Source organism: Symphalangus syndactylus, chromosome 14 (genome assembly GCF_028878055.3).
Source record: "Symphalangus syndactylus isolate Jambi chromosome 14, NHGRI_mSymSyn1-v2.1_pri, whole genome shotgun sequence".
NCBI lineage: Eukaryota > Metazoa > Chordata > Mammalia > Primates > Hylobatidae > Symphalangus > Symphalangus syndactylus.
This window is the reverse complement of record NC_072436.2, coordinates 37,240,562-37,260,067: the sequence shown is the minus strand read 5'-3', so window position 1 is coordinate 37,260,067 and position 19,506 is coordinate 37,240,562. Positions and strand designations below refer to the sequence as shown.

At 50.3% G+C, this 19,506-nt stretch overlaps 1 protein-coding gene across 4 annotated transcripts in view; it reads left to right on the top strand.

Moving 5' to 3' along the window:
• REEP1 (receptor accessory protein 1) overlaps nt 1-19,506 on the top strand; it is a 123,930-nt gene that overhangs the window by 99,878 nt on the left and 4,546 nt on the right. For 2 of the 4 annotated variants that reach the window (XM_055243963.2, XM_055243966.2), the window contains one exon: nt 4,212-4,389. In XM_055243963.2, coding sequence (XP_055099938.1) covers nt 4,212-4,389 — 178 coding nt within the window. Of the gene's footprint in view, nt 1-4,211; nt 4,390-9,631; nt 9,668-17,942; nt 18,095-19,506 lie in introns of all 4 variants that reach the window. The other 2 variants (XM_055243961.2, XM_055243962.2) reach the window with 2 other exon arrangements.

The following is a 19,506-nucleotide window of genomic DNA, read 5'->3' as shown; positions in this document are numbered from 1 at the left end:
GGATTTTCATTCATGCCAGTTGTGATGCTGCCACTTTCTTGATCATACCAGAAAGTGTCAGTGAGATATGTGTTAGACAACTGAGATTCATATTCCTTTCTCAGTTCTTAAATGGTTTGTTAATTAAACACTCAGGTGCTTCAGTTGTCCAGTTATGCCAGGGAGAATAACAACCAAGTATATCTATGTGTAGGCATTGACAATGATGTCAGGGCAGCAGCAATTGTAAGACCCACCCCAATTTCAGAGATGAAAAATATGTCTTAAAATTGATGAAAATCATTTTCAAGAAGTCTAGGAGTAGGTGGGTGCTGTCATTATTATTCTGGTGACTTAGTGATGTCTATTTTAAATTTTAAAAATAGAGACAGGGTCTACCTATGTTGCCCGGGCTGGTCTTGAACTCCTGGGCTCCAGCAATCCTCCCCCCTCATCCTCCAAAGTGCTGGGATTGCAGGCATGCACCACCAGATGGGCCTTCTCAGAGCTTTTAGTATGATAATGTGGCCCATGGAATTATGGGGAATATGGTATTAACGCTTTCCAAATTTAGAGAATCCAAATTTATTTCCCCAAAGTAGGGAAACCAATTTTGCAGAATACCAATGAACAACTCGTGGTTCTTCCCAGAAGACAATGGTCTAGAATAACAAAGATTCTGCAGAGTGGAGCTGAACTGACACTGTGGAATGGGGTTTGTGGAAAGTGAATAGGAATGAGATTTTGTGTAGAAACTCAGAAGGGCTGAAAGGTTTACAAATGAGAGAGGCATGTTGATTTTTTTTTTTTGAGACAAAGTTTTTGCTCGTTGCCCAGGCTGGAGTGCAATGGTGTGATCTTGGCTCACTGAAACCTCCACCTCCCGGGTTCAAGAGATTCTCCTGCCTCAGCCTCCCGAGTAGCTGGGATTACAGGCGTGCACCACCACGCCTGGCTAATTTTGTATTTTTAGTAGAGACGGGGTTTCACCATGTTGGTCAGGCTGGTCTCAAACTCCTGACGTCAGGTGATCCACCTGCCTCGGCCTCCCAAAGTGCTGGGATTACAGGCGTGAACCACTGTGCCCGGTCAGGCATATTGATTTTAACCATCTCAGAGTGTTTCGATGGGCAAGGGCTAATTTGTTTTCAGGAGTCTTGTATCTATGCCACTATAATTTCCTCTGACACAGGCCTAGGTTGATACTGAGCTATTATTATCTCCCTCTCTTTCCTAACCTCTGCCCACTGCCAGTGTGATATTGGAGCTAGACTGGCTGGCTTCTGGGAGTTGAATGGAGCACTTTGCTAAAATGAACGTGTACAATGCCTGCTGTTGCTTTCTCTCACATATGTTGCTGAGCAACAATGAGCAAGAACTGGCAAACTGTGTTGAGGGAATTCGTCCCTGGCCGTTTATTTGGGCTTGGGGTCATGAAGCTCAGGAAGTGACCTTTTCCACCTCTGCTTTCAATAGCAACCTTTGTGTCTTAGGCAGCTTTCAATAGCTTTCAATAGCAACCTTTGTGTCTTAAGCAGCTTTCAATAGCAACCTTTGTATCTTAGGCAGTAGCCACAGTATCAACATCATTATCATCATAGTTGACATTTTTGAAGACTAAAGATGCAATGGGCTATGTGATGGGTATCTTAAGGATGTAATCTCATTGAATCTGCACCAGCAGCCGGCCATTTGGATCCTCTTCTGCAAATGAAGGTCTTCAGGTGGACAGAGGTTAAGATCACTCAGCTGTTGAATGACAGGGCTGGAATTTGAATCAAGGCCTAACTCAGAAACTAGTGTTCTCAATCTTCACTTTCTGTAGCTTCTGCTAGGGCACTTCTGTGTTGTATCTGTACATTTGTCGTTTTATGCTTTCTCAGAAATCAAACTGTATTTTTGGTGTTTCATGTTAACACCTAGCACCATGTTCTTGCCCATAAAAAGTACTTGGTAATTGTTGAACAAGTAAAGTAAATGAAGAAATGAGAGGATGAATGAAAGAGTGAGTCAGTGAATAGTTTGCTTGAACACTAACCTAACATTGAGTTACTCACTTATAATTAGCAGAATATTTTCTCACTCATTTCAGAATCAAGTTTTGTTCCTTAGTCATCAAATTTCTTCTAGATTCTAGATGCTGCCTAGAATGTTTCTGAGTAAAATGATCATGGATCATTGGCTGTTATATTTGAAGGGGTTATATAATGGGTGTCTGGCTGGTCCAGCCTCCATTTTGTTGGCAAAGACCACCCAGCTGTTCCTGCCAAGGACGTGAGGCCTCGGCCCCTTGCCCACCATCACTCTAGAGCGGTGTCTGAGGCAACCAGGGTGATTTCTGTCTTTTTTCACATAATATCCTCCAAATACTTCTTGGCCTGGACTTACAATTCTATTTAAATAGTTTTCTTTGTGTTATTGTTGTTGGTTTCCTGGCGACATGGTTTTTACATCTTTGGTAGGTTGAGAACAGATCTAGTTTATATTTTAGTGCATCTTTTAGTCTGACACTTCTTTCTTTCTATTTTTTTGAGACAGGGTCTCACTCTGTTGCCCAGACTAGAGTGCAGTGATATGATCCCGGCTCACTGCAGGCTCTACCTCTTGGGCTCAGGCAGTCCTCCCACCTCGGTGTCCCGAGTAGCTGGAACTACAGACATATACCACCATACCCAGTTAGTTTTTAAAATTTTTTGTAGATACAGGGTCTCGCTATGTTGCCCAGGCTGGTCTCGAACTCCTGGACTCAAGAAATCCTCCTGCCTCAGCCTCCCAAAGTACTGGGATTACAGGCATGAGCCACCATGCCTGGCCTCTTCTGGCATTTCTTCTAAACCTGCCTGCAAGCCCCTTTTGTTTCCCCCTCCCCTCTAATGAACTCATTTTGCGTCTGCTCCTTGATCCTATCTGGATTTTTCACTTCAGCGAATTGCTGTGCTTTATTGGTTCGTTTTCATTATTTTTTATAGTAAGTAAAACGAAAAAATCTTCCAAACCCTTCTCTCACCCCTGAAAACCTCTTACTCAACTGTTTTGGCCCTTGCTTGTTTCATCAATCCCACCAGCAGCCCTCTTGTCAGCAGCGTGAATGTGCTGATTTGTTGGTTCTGTTATGTCTGTTGTGCAGTATTGTCCCCAAGTCCCCCAGATCTCTGGGACCACTCTTTCCTTCATTATCCAAGTGGCATAGAATACCTCTCCCATGCCACTGCAGTGCCATGCACCCGAGGGAAGCCTGCACACCCTCCAGGCTTTCTTCTTTCTGAAGATGTCTGAGTTCATTCATTTGCCTGGTAGTTACTTGCCTGTCATTTCTTGCTCCAAATCCTAGCCGATTCTCAATTTCCCCAGTCTCCTCCCACTCTCAGGTTTCCGTAGCCTCTCTCTGCAGCCCCTGAGGCACACTTAAAGCAATGCCACCATCCCTGAGCCTTCACTGTGATCGTTTTCACTCTGACACATTCTCTCATCCAGACAGTGAGGAGCTGCTCTTTCATAAGTAAAATGCATTGATCTTGCTTTCCAAACCAAAGAACAATCCCCCTCCGAGATTAATTCTCTGTCTCTCTCAGAATATGAAATGGTTACAGTCAGCAGGGTTTTTTTAAGTCATTTTTTTCCTTCCTGATTCATTACCATTTGGGTATTTTATGAAGCTGCAATGCACCAGCAGAAGTAAACGTGCCTCGTAGACAGTAATATGCTATACAAATAAAAGAAATTTCTGTTGTCAAATATTTAGAAAAATATTGTCTGTATTTTGTGTCCTTTGAAAATAATAAGAACTAAGCACATAGAATATTAGGTTTTGATTGCCTGACCAGATTCTCATGTACTGAGAAAAACATAGATACATGTGGATTTTTATTTATGCAAAGCAAGAGAAGCAGCAGGTGGCCTGGAGGGAGTAGGAGCTGCAGGCAGTAGTCATGCCCTTGGCCCTGGGTCTGTCTGAGGCTCCGGATCATCATTGTATCATCGTAGTGGTGTCTGAGGGTAGGGAGGGAGCCTGGAGCCAAAGGAGCAATTGCTGAGCCCCAGAAGAGGCCCTGGAAAATTCCGGGATTTGACCCTCTCTGTGTTTCCAGCAGCTATGTCTGGGCACCTGCGCCTCAGAGTTGATCCAGGTCTTGACTTCCATCTTGCGACCATCAGAGCTCCCTCTTGGCCTTTGTCAAGTCTGACCTGTGGAGCAGGACCTCTGATGTGTGCCCCTCCTGTGTTGTATCCAGGGACAGGGTGCCTTATCGGAGAGACTGCGGAGCTTCAGCATGCAGGACCTCACCACCATCAGGGGAGACGGCGCCCCTACTCCCTCGGGCCCCCCACCACCGGGGTCTGGGCGGGCCAGCAGCAAACACGGCCAGCCCAAGATGTCCAGGAGTGCTTCTGAGAGTGCTAGCAGCTCAGGTAAGTGTCACTTTACTTCCCCTCTTTTCGCATTCCTTGGGCCTTGCTTTCATTGAGAGAGGCCCAGTCCGCAGCGTGGCATGCAGCCTGGCCCTGGCCCCACGGACATGCCACCAACAGAGGTGTCTATCAGATCATGCCAGGTCAGCCAAGGGGCGGAGCAACCTTCAGGCCATGCCAGGAAACTGGCCTGGTGACTCTGATCAGGGACAGGGCTAGATCACCTGCACCAAAGGGTCCCCCTTCCTCCATGTGATTGTCTGGGGAATTGGGGGTAGTTGGGCGCTAGTGTCCAGGCAAAGCCTGGAGGCAGCAGGCACAACTGGACCTGGGCCCCGGGAGCCTTCTGTGTTATCTTCTCAGACTCCAGGGAGGCGTACTTGTTGACACCTGAACGTTGTCTTCTCACCCGGGGCTTACTGCTCTCCCGGCCCTCTTCCCTGCCTGAATATTGCCTGTCCTCTCTCTCACTCTGCTGTCTCCTTCTCATCTCTGACCTCTCATGTACCTCACACCATCCCCAGCCTCTGCATACCAAGGGCTGTGCTAGCTCTGAGTTCTCCTTCCTATGGTGACTGGGACCTTACAGTAACCACACCTCTGCCTCCAATGTCTGACTCTGGTGTCACATGCCCGTCGTGGGATTGCCGGTATTGGGACTGACCTGGGGACCTCGTTAAACATGCAAAGTCCTGGGCCCATCGGCAGAGGCTTCAGTAGGTCTGGGGTGAGACCCAGAAGTGTGATTTCATTGAGATGCAGCCACGTTTGGACCCCCCTGGCATTGGATCCACCAGCAAAGGTTTCAAGCTCATGGAGGGTGGGGGCACGGGCTAGGGGCACACAGTTTCCCAGGCTGCTCCTTGGGAGGATGCCAGGGGCCTTGGCTCTCAGGGGCTGAGCACAGCAGCTGCCCAGGACTGATGGTGGGGTATGGGGGACGGTTCTGGATCACCACTTCTGCCTCCCTGTGGTGAGAGGGGTGGGAATCTATGTCCACAACATATGTCTGGTGGCTGCCTGGCCCTTAAATCTACAAACGGAGATGTCTGGCCACTTGTGACCATGTGCTGTAAGGTGCAGCCTGCAGGGGACACCTTGGCCATAAGCCCCACGTCCTGACAGACCCCATCTGATGCTCGGGGGTCTTAGCCATCGACAGGAAGGCATGAGGCCTGCTGCTGCCTGGGAATGGCAACTCATGCTCAGAGGCAAGTGCAGCTCGGGGCTCCGTCCATCTCCTCCCTCTCGGCAGTGTGCCCTTGGCCCTTCGCAGGTTTTAAGACTTTGGCTTTTCTGTTGGGAGATGTTTTAACCCTGTCACTGCTGGAAGCAGGGCAGGGTTGGGAAGGTGGAGGCTCGGCTGTGGGGGTGACGGCCACTTCAGGGAGGGGTTACCCCCTGAAGGACCCCCCCCCCCCAGGAATGGAATCCTAAAAGGCCAGACAGGAAATGACCTCAGGGATCTTTCAGTCAAACCCAGTGATTTTACTGGTGAAGAGACAGAGGTCCAGAGAAGGGGACTGTGCAGGGTCACCCATGCTGGGCTTCAGTAGAGCGTGGCCTCCTGACTCCGGGGCCAGTGCCCTTGGTCACTCACTCATCAACCATCCAGGCTTTGTCAAGCATCTACAGCTTCTGATCTGCCGGACACTGCCCCAGAAATAGGGATACAGAACGGAGTTAGGTCTCATCTCCACACTGCATCAGCTCATCGTCTACCAAGCCTCAGATGAAAGCTGCCCCTTAGATGGAAAAGGGGCCTCAATTCCGTGAAACCCAGAGAGCAGAGAGCAAGAACCAATGGGGTGAAGTTCGAAGGGGGTAGCCACTTGCTTGCTGCATGACCCAGGCAAGCTGTTTACTCTCTCTGCACCCTAGATTTCTTATCTACACAAGGAATGACACCCCTTTGTAGAGTTGTTGTGAGGCTTCAAATGAAACAAGCCATGTAAAAGTGCTTATGGTCATGCCTGGCACCAGTACATAGTAGCTGTTATCATTGTTCTTTTTGTAATTTGTCTCTCCTGAGAAGGCACATTGTCATGCTGAAAGTGTCCAGGAGCAAAATGGGCCATCTTGGGAGGTAGTGAGATCCCTGACATTGGAAGGACACAAGCCAAAGCTGGATGGTCAGGTTCGAGGGAGGGATTCCTGCTTTGGCTAGGAAGCAGGCCTAGGTGGCCCTGGCGTCCCTTTGCCTCTAAGAGTCTGTGTTGCCATTTTAGAGGTGAGCCCAGTGGAGGAAGCAGGCTCAGATAGGTTGTGCACTGGGCTGAGGCCCCCAGGCCCAGAATCCAGGCCTACTGCCTAGACCTCCCCTGGTGAATTATTCAGGGCAGCCTCAGACCTGGGAATGCAAGAAGCTGGCAGGGTCTGCAGGGAGATGGCAGTGTCTTCTGGGCCTAGAGCATCTTCCCAGCCCAGCACCAGGTAGAAAAGCGTCTGGGATGATTTGCTTTGGCACTGGCTCTGCCACTCTCCATGAGCAGAGGTGATGACGTCCCCTGCCATGCCCCAGGGAGGCAGTGGGGAGTGTTCTGGCTGTCCCAGGCTGAGAGGACCAGCTGTGCTGCATCATGCCCCAGCCCTCCTCACTGCTGGCCCCCTCGGCCTCAGCACCTATGACCACAGGGGGCAAAGAGGAAAGGTGTAACCCAGCAGGGAGGCCAGGGACAGTGTGGTGCTCTTTCCAGCTGTTCTGGAGCCTAAAATAAAAGCCATCTCAAAAAGGAAGACAGGAGCCGGGTGCAGTGGTTCACGCCTGTAATCCCAGCACTTTGGGAGGCTGAGGAGGGTGGATCACCGGAGGTCGGGAGTTCAAGACCAGCCTGACCAACATGGAGAAACCCCGTCTCTACTAAAAATACAAAATTAGCTGGGCGTGGTGGCGCGTGCCTGTAATCCCAGCTACTCATGGAGTAGCTGAGGCAGGAGAATTGCTTGAATCCGGGAGGTGGAGGTTGCAGTGAGATGAGATCGCACCATTGCATTCCAGTCTGGGTAACAAGAGTGAAACTCGGTCTTAAAAAAAAAAAAAAAGGAAGACAGGTGAAAGATGGCCTGGGGCCTGGATATGGGGCAGAATTTCCTGGGTCAGAGGCTCTTGGGCTATCATACCCTGAAGTAAGGTCAACATGCCTGGGAGGAAGTCTGGGGAAGGAAGCCAATTTATACCAGGCTGGTGTACTCTTCCCAGCTCCGCCCCCAGTGTGGGCCTCAGATGCCAGGCCAGATCAGGTAGCAGAAAGGGCCCCAGAAGAGGGGAAGAGGCTAGACTTCAACCTGGCTGGGTGATGCTGGGCTTGTGCAGACACAGCAGATGCAGCACAGCAAGGCATGCTTGTTCCTCCTGAGCCTCAATTCAGCCTCAGAACTTCTCTCAGAACAACCCAGGCAGTCGCTACCATAGATTTGACCTTGGCACAGAGGACAGACCTGATTCCCTTAGGCTTTCTTTGTAAAAAAGGCCCAATAGTCCCTATTCAGCCTATGTCTTAGGGTTGTGAGGAGAGAAAACCAGAGAATTTGCAAACCCTGGACAGGTGGCAGGAGTTGAAGACAACGTGGAGAGAGGTGGGAGCTGCACCTTGTGGAATTCTCTGCAGCCGCTGGAAGCAACAGATTAAATGTGCACACAATGGAACTTGAAAGCATGATGCCAGGTGAAGAAAAGTGCAAAACAGAATGAGATTTTATCTAACAATTTATGTAAAAAATATATGCCTATCATGCAAAGTAACAATACGGAGTTTATATGAAGAACATGTTCAAACAAAAAGTTGCACATTAAAATATTAAAAGTGACACTCCTTGAGGAGGAAGGAGAATGTGAGTGGGGTGTGGGAATAAAAGCCATGTAAAGGCACATAAAAAGGGTTGCCAGGCGTGGTGGCTCACACCTGTAATCCCAGCACTTTGGGAGGCCAAGGCGGGTGGATCACCTGAGGTAGAGAGTTTGAGACCAGCCTGACCAACATAGAGAAACCCCGTCTCTACTAAAAATACAAAATTAGCCGGGTGTGAAGGCGGGTGCCTGTAATCCCAGCTACTCGGGAGGCTGAGGCTGGAGAATTGCTTGAACACGGGAGGCAGAGGTTGCGGTGAGCTGAGATCACGCCATTGCACTCCAGCCTGGGCAACAAGAGCGAAACTCTGTCTCATTAAAAAAAAAAAAACAAAAAAGTGAGGGGGATCCCATGAACCAGTGTGGACCATTTGCTGTGAGCCAAGAAGGGACATCCATGCGACCTCCTGCATCTTGAGAAAAGGAAGGAAGATGCACACAAACGAGGAAGGGAGGAAGGGGCACAAAGACTGTCCCTGCACGGTCACTCACCGCTGCAAGCTCCTGGCAGGCAGACAAGGGTTCTGTGCTACCCTCTGTAAATGCCTACCCAACATACCCACCACATGCCTGGCACACAGAGACCTCTGCATGTGCGCTGAGGACACAGGGTCTAGGCGTTGGAGAAGGGGAAGGAGAGTTCTTTCCTGCTGCTTTCAGCACCCAGAATGGGGCTGGGCAGTGTACTTGGCCTGACCCTCTCTCTTGCCTGGAGTTTTCCTCTTTGCTTAAAGGGTCAGGGCAGGCAGGGACTGACATGGCCCTCCCTGCAGAATGAGCTGGGAGGTGTGTAGTCAGATACCATATGCTGAATGCCTAGCACTGGACACCAGGAAGTGTACAGGAAATGTTGAAAGAATGATCCTGGCCTTCCATGGACTTGGAGTCACTCAGTGAGCATGTATTTAGTGGGCACCTACTCTATGCCAAGGCCCAGATGTGCACCAAGACCAATGGCGTGTACAAGACAGCAGCCAGTTAGGCCTTTGCAAATGCCCAGATACGAAGCACTTTGGGGTTCAGAGGTAAGTCTGAGGAGGTTTCCTGGAGGACATTCTGAACTGGAAAGCAAAGAGAGGAGGAGGCTCTGGTCAGGGGTGCTTGGAGTTATTTCCCAGAGGGAACTTTGACTCTGTCTCCTGCCTTCCCTAGGGCTGCAGGGTGCAAGGACTGACTTTGTGTGCCAGGTGAGGGTATCATCTGTACCTGAGCGGAAACTGAATCTGAGATGACTCTTTCCCCACTTTGGTGTCTCTGCAGAGACCCACCTTCCTGGGATCCCTATATTGTACACACTGGGATCCCCACACCTCTCTGGGGCCTCCCTGTTTGCCTGGGGCTGGTTCCTGTCCAGTGGGGGATGTCACTGATGGTGCCCCCACCCCATTCCCACAGTGTGTACCTGCTGCTCCACCTGCAGGACCTGGAAAGGTGAGTAAGCAGCCAGCCTCTCTGCAGCGTGCTGCACTCTCACTCGGGAAGAGCTTCTAAGCAGGAGCGGGCACCTGACCCTGGGGCTCCCTTTCAGCTGCATGGTCATAGGGAGGGGTCAGGAGGTTAACCCTTTATAACAGCAAACACAGTAGCTTACAGTTCCTGTGGGCTAGAAACCTGGGAGCAGCTTAACTGGGTGGTTCTAGCTCAGGGTCTCTCAAGAGGCTGCAGTCAAGATGTCCGCCTGGGCTATCAGAGGGCTTGACGAAACTGGAGGGTCCACTTTCAAGATGGTGCTCTTATGGCTGTTGGCTGGAAGCTCCTTACCTCATGGGCCTCTCCAAGGCTGCTTAAGAGTCCTTACAACATGGCAGGTGGCCTGGCCTAGAGTGAGCCTTTCAAGAGAGAGAGGGCAGGCAGGAAGCCAGGGTACCTTTTCTGTCCTAGGTTTTGAAGTCACACTCATCACTTCTGCCTTATTCTATTTGTTGGAAGCAGGTCATTAAGCCCAGCCCACATTCAAGGGGGGGAGAATTAATCTCCACCTCTTGAAGGGAGGAGCATCAAAGAATGTGTGGAGATATCTTAAAACCACCACAGGGTCACTGGGCACGATGGCTCATGCCTGTAATCCCAGAACTTTGGGAGGCAGAAGTGGGAGGATTTCTTTTTTTTTTTTTTTTTTTTTTGAGATGGAGTCTTGCTCTGTCACCCAGGCTGGAGTGCAGTGGCACGATCTCGGCTCACTGCAAACTCCGCCTCCCGGGTTCATGCCATTCTCCTGCCTCAGCCTCTCCGAGTAGCTGGGACTACAGGCGCCCGCCACCACGCCCGGCTAATTTTTTGTATTTTTAGTAGAGACGGGGTTTCACCGTGGTCTCGATCTCCTGACCTCGTGATCCGCCCGCCTCGGCCTCCCAAAGTGCTGGGATTACAAGCGTGAGCCACCGCGCCCGGCCCAGAAGTGGGAGGATTTCTTGAGCCCAGGAGTTCGAGACCAACCTGGGCAACATAGCAAGAATTAATCTTTACAATTAAAAAAAAAAAAAAGCCAGGTGTGGTGGTGTGCACCTGTAGTCCCAACTACTTGAGAGGCTGAGGCAGGAGAATTGCTTGAGCCTGGGAAGTCAAGGTTGCAGTGAGCCATGATTGTGCCATTGCACTCAAGCTGGGTGACAGAGCAAGACCCTGTCTCAAAAAAAAAAAAAAAAAAGCCACAACAGGGTCATACTTCCTTGTGCTCCAGGTAAGGACGCGGGAACTTCAGAGGACTAAGGTCCTCTGAAATGATGAAGTCCTGAAGTTCCAGGGGTTTCTGGTCCTGGGGCAGCCAAGGGAGCCCTGGTCCTGCTTTGCCACTTACTAGCTGTGCAACTTTGCGTGAATCACCTAACTGCTGTGAGCTTCAGTTCCTCCTCTTAAAACGGAGATGAGATCCCTGCTTCCCAGCCTCACTGTGCTGTTGTGAAAGTGGCTGTGAAAGGGCCATAATAATCCTGGGAAAGTTGATGATGATGATGATGATGATGGTGGTGGTGGTGGTGATGGTGGTGGTGGTGGTGGTAGTGGTAGTGATGGTGGTGGTAGTGATGGTGGTGGTGGTGGTAGTGATGGTGGTGGTAGTGATGGTGGTGGTGGTAGTGGTAGTGATGGTGGTGGTAGTGATGGTGGTGGTGGTGGTAGTGATGGTGGTGGTAGTGATGGTGGTGGTGGTGGTAGTGATGGTGATGGTGGTGATGGTGGTAGTGATGGTGGTGGTGGTAGTGATGGTGGTGGTGGTGGTAGTGATGGTGGTGGTAGTGATGGTGGTGGTGGTAGTGATGGTGGTGGTGGTGGTGATGGTGATGGTGGTGGTAGTGGTGGTGGTGGTAGTGATGGTGGTGGTGGTGGTGGTAGTGATGGTGGTGGTAGTGATGGTGGTGGTGGTAGTGATGGTGGTGGTGGTAGTGATGGTGGTGGTGGTGATGGTGATGGTGGTGGTGGTAGTGATGGTGGTGGTGGTGGTGGTAGTGATGGTGGTGGTGGTGGTGATGGTGGTGATGGTGGTAGTGATGGTGGTGGTGGTGGTAGTGATGGTGATGGTGGTGGTGGTGGTGGTAGTGATGGTGGTGGTGGTAGTGATGGTGGTGGTGGTGGTGGTAGTGATGGTGGTGGTGGTGGTGATGGTGGTGATGGTGGTAGTGATGGTGGTGGTGGTGGTAGTGATGGTGATGGTGGTGGTGGTGGTGGTAGTGATGGTGGTGGTGGTGGTGGTGGTGGTGATGGTGGTGGTGGTGGTGATGGTGATGGTGGTGGTGGTGGTAGTGATGGTGATGGTGATGGTGATGGTGATGGTGGTGGTGGTGGTGGTGGTGATAGCCTGGAGCAGCCAGGAGACCCCAGGGAGAGTGGAGGTCTCCCAGTTCTGGACAGAGACTCCTGTTGCTGCCCTCCCAGTGTGTGAGTGATGGCTCGTTGGAGCCACAGCCACCTGGTGGTTGCCATGACCTGCTTCTCCAGTTACCTTACCTTAAGTAGACACATTAGGGACTAATGAGGGTCCTGGACTAATCCAGTGCCCCTTTCACGCTGCCTGGCTCCACATGGAGAAGCTGCCTTAGGCTCGGAAGGCAAGAGGGGCCGTGCCTGGCCTGCAGCCTGCTGGCTGGTGTCAGGGGAGGAAGGAAGGCACGCAAGGTGCCTAATATAGCTTTTGCTCCAGCCCTGGTGCTGCGGAGGCATGACATGCCCCTCCCACATCAGCAGTGAGCAAGACAGGAAACTGCATTATGTGATGTGTCCTGTTTTCCCTGCATTGCTTTATTTTTAAGGCTCTCAGTGCTCAGCTTTTTAAGTCCTTTATAGAAGAGCTGGGGATTAGGACGGGCGCAGTGGCTCACGCCTGTAATCCCAGCACTTTGGGAGACCGAGGCAGGCAGATCACCTGAGGTCGGGAGTTCGAGACCAGCCTGACCAACATGGAGAAACCCCGTCTCTACTAAAAATATAAAATTAGCCAGGTTGAGGTGGCACTTGCCTGTAATCCCAGCTACTCGGGAGGCTGAGGCAGGACAATCGCTTGAACCTGGGAGGCGGAGGTTGTGATGAGCCGATATCATGCCATTGCACTCCAGCCTGGGCAACAAGAGCAAAAGTCCATCTAAAAAAAAAAAAAAAGCTGGGGATTCTGGAGGCCATAAGGCCAAACTGAACTGACAGAGGAGTCTGAACAGGGCTGCAGGTGGAGACAAGCGTCCCAGCCCATCTCTGACTCTAACCCTGTGTCCCTGTGGGGCCTCCTGGTCCAAGTTGGAAATGAAGGGGCTGCGTTCAGCTGTTTCCAGCACTGGGCACTAGACGCTGGCCTGGTGGACACACTAGTTCATGGGAAACGACCCTGCGGTGCCAGTGGCTCCAGGCAATTGCAGAGATTTCTGTCTATTCACACTGTAGTTTTGAGTCTGCAAATTCTGTGAGCCATTCCAAAAGCCTCTAATTCTGGGAGACTGGCACTTGGGGGTCGGGGAGTGGCTGCCCTCTCCTCCATTCTTCCCCTGACACTGCTCTGTGCTGCTCTCAGAAGCCCTTCCCTGCCATGACACCTGGTGGTTTCATGATCAGACACAGTGTTTCTAGTGCATTTCAATAGAGCTGTGGTTGATTGTAGGAATTGAATAGTTCTGGAAGGCTGCATGTGCATAAGAGTGTGTCCAGGATTCAGTGTCCAAGTTCTGGTTCCTCATCCCTGAGCAGGCTGGGAGCTGCTGGGATGGGGGTTGCTGGACAGTGGGAAGCAGGTGAGGCCTGGTGGTGGCCTCAAGACCTGGAAGCCGTTGCCCTAGCCCTTCCTTTCTCGGGCCTCTGCCTCTCCAAGGGCCTCTTAACACCTGTGCCCTGGCTCTCAGGTCTTCATGCAAGGAACCCTTTAATGATTGGCCTACACCATTCCCTCTGAGGCCTTGGGAAAGCCCCTCCACTCTGCAGGCCTCAGTCTCCCCCTCCATAAGGTGTCCCTTGGTCCTCCCAGCTCTGACAGTCTCTACTGGGTTATGCAGTGGTTGCAGACGGTGTTGGCGGAGGTCTTTCTTGCACCTGGGGCTATAGGCTGACTCTTAAGCAGTAAGAGGATTTCACAGGTGTCAGGGACCCTTTCCTCCTGGTCCCCTGAAGTGTTGTCACAGGAGGTGCTCACTCAGGCCAAAGCCTGGGAAGATTCAAATTACCTCTGGGGCCATGTAAAGCCCCAGGATCCCTCAGCAGACAGGAACATTTTCTAGGAGTTGTAAATTCAGGTCTTAATTCATGATGGGGGTAGGGAAAGGAGGCATTTCGGAGGCTGCTAAGTGCCTTTTAGGGCAGTGACAGAGCTTGGAGGCCCCAGAGGGCAGCAGCCTCTATTCTAAGCTGCACATCTCAGATGCCAGAACATTCTCTTCCCATCTTTCCTCTGTTCCTGCCCCATTTGTCAACCGATTCCCTATTGTTTTCTGCATGTCTTTGTCTCTTTCTGTGTGTCTATTATTATCTCTTTTTTTCTCTGCCTACCTCTATGTAATATAGAACTGAACTCTGGATTACTGCCTGTGTGGTTAGTCATAGAGGTGTCCCTCTCCCCCTTTTAAAATCAAGCGTGTAGGACATAATTTTTAAAAGCAGTCATCGTTTTTGTCCTCTCAGAGAGAGAGAATTGCATTTTGAGTGTGGCCTCTAGGCAGTGTCCTTCCGATTATAGCAGGAGGAGCTGCCTGAGGTTTAGAGCATGGGAAGTGAGTGAGCATGTGTGTGTCTACGTGTGTGCATGTGAGTGTGTCTGTGTGGATGGGGATGTGTGCATGGTGCACACATGTGTGAGTTTCGGTGCCAAAGACCCTTCTCTAACAGAATGTTCTTTTCTCTCTCCTCGGTGCTGTTGGGGACGTGGATGTAAGTGTTCCAGACAGGCGTGCTCTTCTGCAGACATTTGCTGCCTTCCATTAATACTCCCGCTACTGTGTGCTGTGTGGGATGTTTTTGCTAACCTGGGGGAGGTTCTGCTGCACTGCAGGGGTGGGGCAGCCCTGGGCCCAGGGCAGGCTACACAGGCCTTTAAAGGGCTGAGAGGCTCTGCCAGTTTCTCCCTCCCTCCCTTCCCCACAGAGAGAAGAGGTGGAGCCTGCAGCCCTGGCTGCTGTAGCCCTGCTGACACATTTGCTAGTACAGAAACATCAGCCAAGGCCACACACCCATTCCCCTGCTGTGGTAGACAGCAGAGACCCTGCCCTTTCCTAGAAGCAACCCAGCTTTGGGCATCATAGTGGCAGCTCTGCAGGCTCAAGGCCGTGGCCACCATCACCTGAGGTTTGCAAGTTGTTATGGCCATGACCTTGGGCGGGAGACCCTCCTCCCATACACGTTGTCTCTGGGAGCCAATTAGAGTACTAAGATATGGATAGCAATACTCTTTCAGGCCTGTTGCCAGGGGTAAGGACCTGTTGGGTCACCAATCTTTAGATCTTCAGGGACAAGAACACGGAGAAGGCAGAGCATGGGATTTTCTACCCAGCCACTCACTCTCATGCTCCTCCTGGTGCCCCTCTTTTGGGACTGTGTTCTGTGAGGTTCATTTCTCCATGTATACTCCTTCCTGATATAAAAAGGAGTTAGGTCTACTTGTGGAAATATATCTAAAGTAGCAAATCAAAGTAAGAAAATTGAAGCATGGGGAAAAGGGAATGGGCAAGTAAGATGGAATCAGTGGGGAGAAGGACATTTTAAATGCATGCCATCAAGGTGTAGACTGTCGAGGCATCTGACTTCCTTGAAACCACTGCAAAGAGGGAAATACAATTATTAAGAGATTCAGTCCACTGTGCAACAGCCAGCCAGAGGTGTGGAAGCTTGTCTTATTTAGAATGTTTATTCTCACTGGTTCTGAGAGTAAGGCAAATATTATAGACAACACTCTTGGCAGAAATGCTCAGCGGACACAGTGACTAGGAGAGGGCTTCTCTTCTTAGGAGGTTCTCTCCGTAGCTTCTTCCTGAGGCTACTTCTGGCTCCCTCACTGCCCACACTGGCCTCTTTTGCTCCCAGCCTCTGTTGAGCTGAGCACTTGTTTCTATTCCTGCTTGGATATCTGGGTTGTCCTTGAACCATCACTCCTACTGGGCTGGAGGGTCATTTCTTTTCTACCCTGCAATCCTTGCAGTGGAGAACATGCACAAAGCCATTTCGGTTTTATTACTGAGATTATAGTGATGGTGATTTTGGTAATGTGTGAGTTCATTGCTCCACCTCAGTGAATCCAGACTGGATGACTGGCCTGGGTTGTTAGATGCCTGAGGATCTCACGGTGACTTCGGGCCACCTTCTGACACCCACATCCATCAGTACAGGGAAAGCCTTGGACCTGGATGTGGAGGGTACTGCATATGCATAGGCACAGTCTCGAACCGGTACCCACCCCACTTCCATGTCATGGAGTTTGCTGCTGGGGTGGAGCTGGCCAGGCTGCTTCTGCAGTTTTTGCCTTGGTCTGAGGGCTTTTGGTCTTTTTTCCCTCCTGCCAGGCAGGAGGTACCTGTGTCCAGAAGGAATTTCCTGGTTTGGTTAATGGGGGTGTCAAGCTCTGACTTGGGACTAGAGCTGAGCTCTCTGAGATGACTTCAGAATTCTATTTAGTTTAGTTTATGAGTGGCCACTGTGTGCCCAGCCCTGGGTCAGGTGCTCAGAGGGACTGAGGGAGGATCAGCCATGGCCCCCCAACCTCAGGATGCCTTCTGTTGGCTGAGGCAATGAGACTGACATGAGGACCAGGGCACCCAACACAAGCTGTGTGGCACAGCCTCCAAGCACTGTCGGGTCTCAGAGTGGGGAGGCCAGGGAGGGTCAGAGTATTCAGTGAGGGCTCCCTGGAGTCACTGGTCTTTGTGCTCAACAGGAAGCAGCTGATTAGGACAGAGGAAGGGAGCAGAGGACAAACTAAGCCCAGAGTAAATAAGCTGAGGGGAGTGCAGAGTAGAAATAAAATAATAATAATAATAATATAAAAAATCAAAGGAACATCAATGATCTCAGGACTTTATACTTCCTAAGGCCCAGTCTGAACCAATCACACCCCAGCCTAAAATTCAGCTTTGGGTGTTGTGCTGCCCCCTGCTGGCTGTTGGGGAGCACAGCAGTGGTAACTGGTAAAGCTGCCCGAGATTAGGGTTCAGTTGTCTGTTTTTACTCCACGCCTGGTGGTGTTATAGTCTAGCAAGTCCACTGTTGATGGAGAGAGCACATTCAGTGGCTGAATATGTTCTTAGGAGCGGGGTGTCTCAGGAAGAGCTCTGGTTTCTATCTAGAGTCCTCACGGTGATTGGACCAGATGACTTGAGAACCCCTTAGTCTTGCATTCTATGATTCTAGGTAAAAACAATAGATGAAGCATAGAAAAATGTGTGTGTGTGATACCAGATAAGCTGGGTAGGGGCAGAAGATATTTTACATCTCAACTAAGAACCGCCCAGCCAGATGACATGGAATATGTATTAGCATTTAACATTTAAAAAATACTGTGCGTTCAATGAGATGAATTAATTCTGAAGCTTTTCCTGCAGATGTATTCAAGGCAGACTGAAACAGGAATCTTGCTATCATTTTTTTTGGCAGAGGCTTCTGTCAGATTCTCCTTCCTTAGGTTTCTCTGCTTCTCTAGGACTTGGCCTTCACAAAACAAACAAACAAACAAAAAAACTATATAGCTTTGTTTAAGGTTATCCCTTAAGGCCTCCTGGCATTTTATATCCTGTCTCTTACAGAATGCTTGGAATTGAATATGCTAGTATAATATACAATGTCAACATGGCTTGGATGTGTAACATAGAAATTGCTCCCCCACCCCACCCCACATCACTGCTGCCATCCTCTCTAGAGGAGTTTCTTTCCCTGAGCATTCACCTGGTGTGGGATCACAGGACTGAGCTGCAGGGATTGATGTGTCTCAGTTAAAGCTGCTTCTTTCTTCACCCAGGGAAGTGGTGCCCCCTTAGTGAATCTACTGAATTGCTCAGAATTCATTAGATTCTGAGTCTGTGGTTGTTTCTGTGCACAGTGCCTGGAGATTCATACAACTGCACTTTCACAATCCCAGATCCCCTATAAGGAGGCCCCCAGAACATCAGTGCTTCCTCAGACCCAGGGGCCTCAGCTGTCCTCACAGGCCTGGTTTGCTGTGCTGTGTGCCTAACCTTGCCCTTCCCTGCTCCCTGCACTGATGCCTCCTTGCTATACTTTGTCTCCTCTGTGTAGATTGTAAATGGACATTAAGTGGTTGAGGGAGATGTGAATGAGGGTGGTGTGAAGGCATGGGAGCCCCACCAGGTCCAAAACCCATTGGCGTTTTCTGACGAGGAGGAGGAAGACCTGCTGGATTTCATGTACAAGTATAAAGCACCTCGAAGGACGGAATTGCCCCTGGAGGTACACAGTGTCTGGGGCTGTGGGTTGGAGTGTGTTTGTCCAAAGGCTGTGCCCTGGAGATTGGGGGTCCTGGGAGCAGCATCTCTTGGGGCACCAACATCTCCTCAGTACCTGGGGTGGAAAGATCTCCCTCCATCAAACGAGCAGAACCAGCCACTGGATAGCATCCAGCTACTTGCCAAGGAGAGGAAATCCTATTAATTTCATTTAGAAATAGGAGCGTGAGCCAGGTGCAGTGGCTTACACCTGCAATCCCAGCACTTTGGGAGGCCGAGGCAGGTGGATCACCTCAGGTCAGGAGTTCGAGACCAGCCTGGCCAACATGGCAAAACCCCTTATCTACTGAAAATATAAAAATTAGCTGGGTGTAGTGGCGCACACCTGTAGTCCCAGCTACTTGGGAAGCTGAGGCAGGAGAATCACTTGAACCCGGGAGGAGGAGGTTGCAGTGAGACTGCACTGCTGCACTCCAGGCTGGATGACACAGCGAGACTCCTTTTCAAAAAAAAAAAAAAGAAAAGAAAAAGAAAAAGTAGTAGGAGAGTGGTAAAGTATCTAGGTCTTTATTGTTTTGTTTTGGTTTTTCCAGGTATTAACAACTACCACTCTAAATTGATGTACAAGTGGAAAGCAACCCAAGTTGACTGTTTTGGGGGAAGAAAACTCAGAATGTGTTATTTGAAAAGTTTTTATAAATAAGAACAAGGCTTGTTCATCGCTGTATCTCCAAGACACAGCATGGTGCCTGGTACAAAGTAGCTATTCATGAAATTGTTAGTGAAGGGGTATAGCCTTTTAGAGTTACCAAAACCAATACCCTTGACATATATGCTATTGTCAGTTGTAGGATGTGGATGGAGTTCTGGCAGCAGGAGGGCTGAGCCTGGAGCCTCCTGGGCCTTGCTCTGTGATGTCGGTAGGGAGTCACCAGTCATGAGCGCAGGTGCAGGGACCCCAGTCTTTCTCTCTGCTTCCTAAGGTCTCCTCTCCTATTCCCCATCTGCTGAGTATCACGGCCTGAGAGGCCATCTGAAGCAAATAGGAAGTCTTCATACAGACCCTTGTGAGACTTATATGGGGAGATGCCTTGAAATGTTCCCTTCCACAGACACTGAGCAGCCTAGCATTCTTATTCGTTAGGACTGTAATTATGACCACCTCCATGTGCAGTTCATCAGGTTCCTTTGCAAGCTGAGGCACACATGCATCCCTTTTAAATTTAGAGTGTTTGGGAAAGGATGTTCTGGGCTTGGACACTGCTGGTTGAGTCTGGCCTGGGGGCCTGGGCAGCCTCCTGATGGGGAGAGGAGTCCAGCCTAAAGAATTCTAAGGCTGAAGGGTTTGTGCTGTTTTGCTTTTGTTTATTGAAGCTGCACAAACTTCTTTACTGTTTACTGTTCACCAGCCTGCCA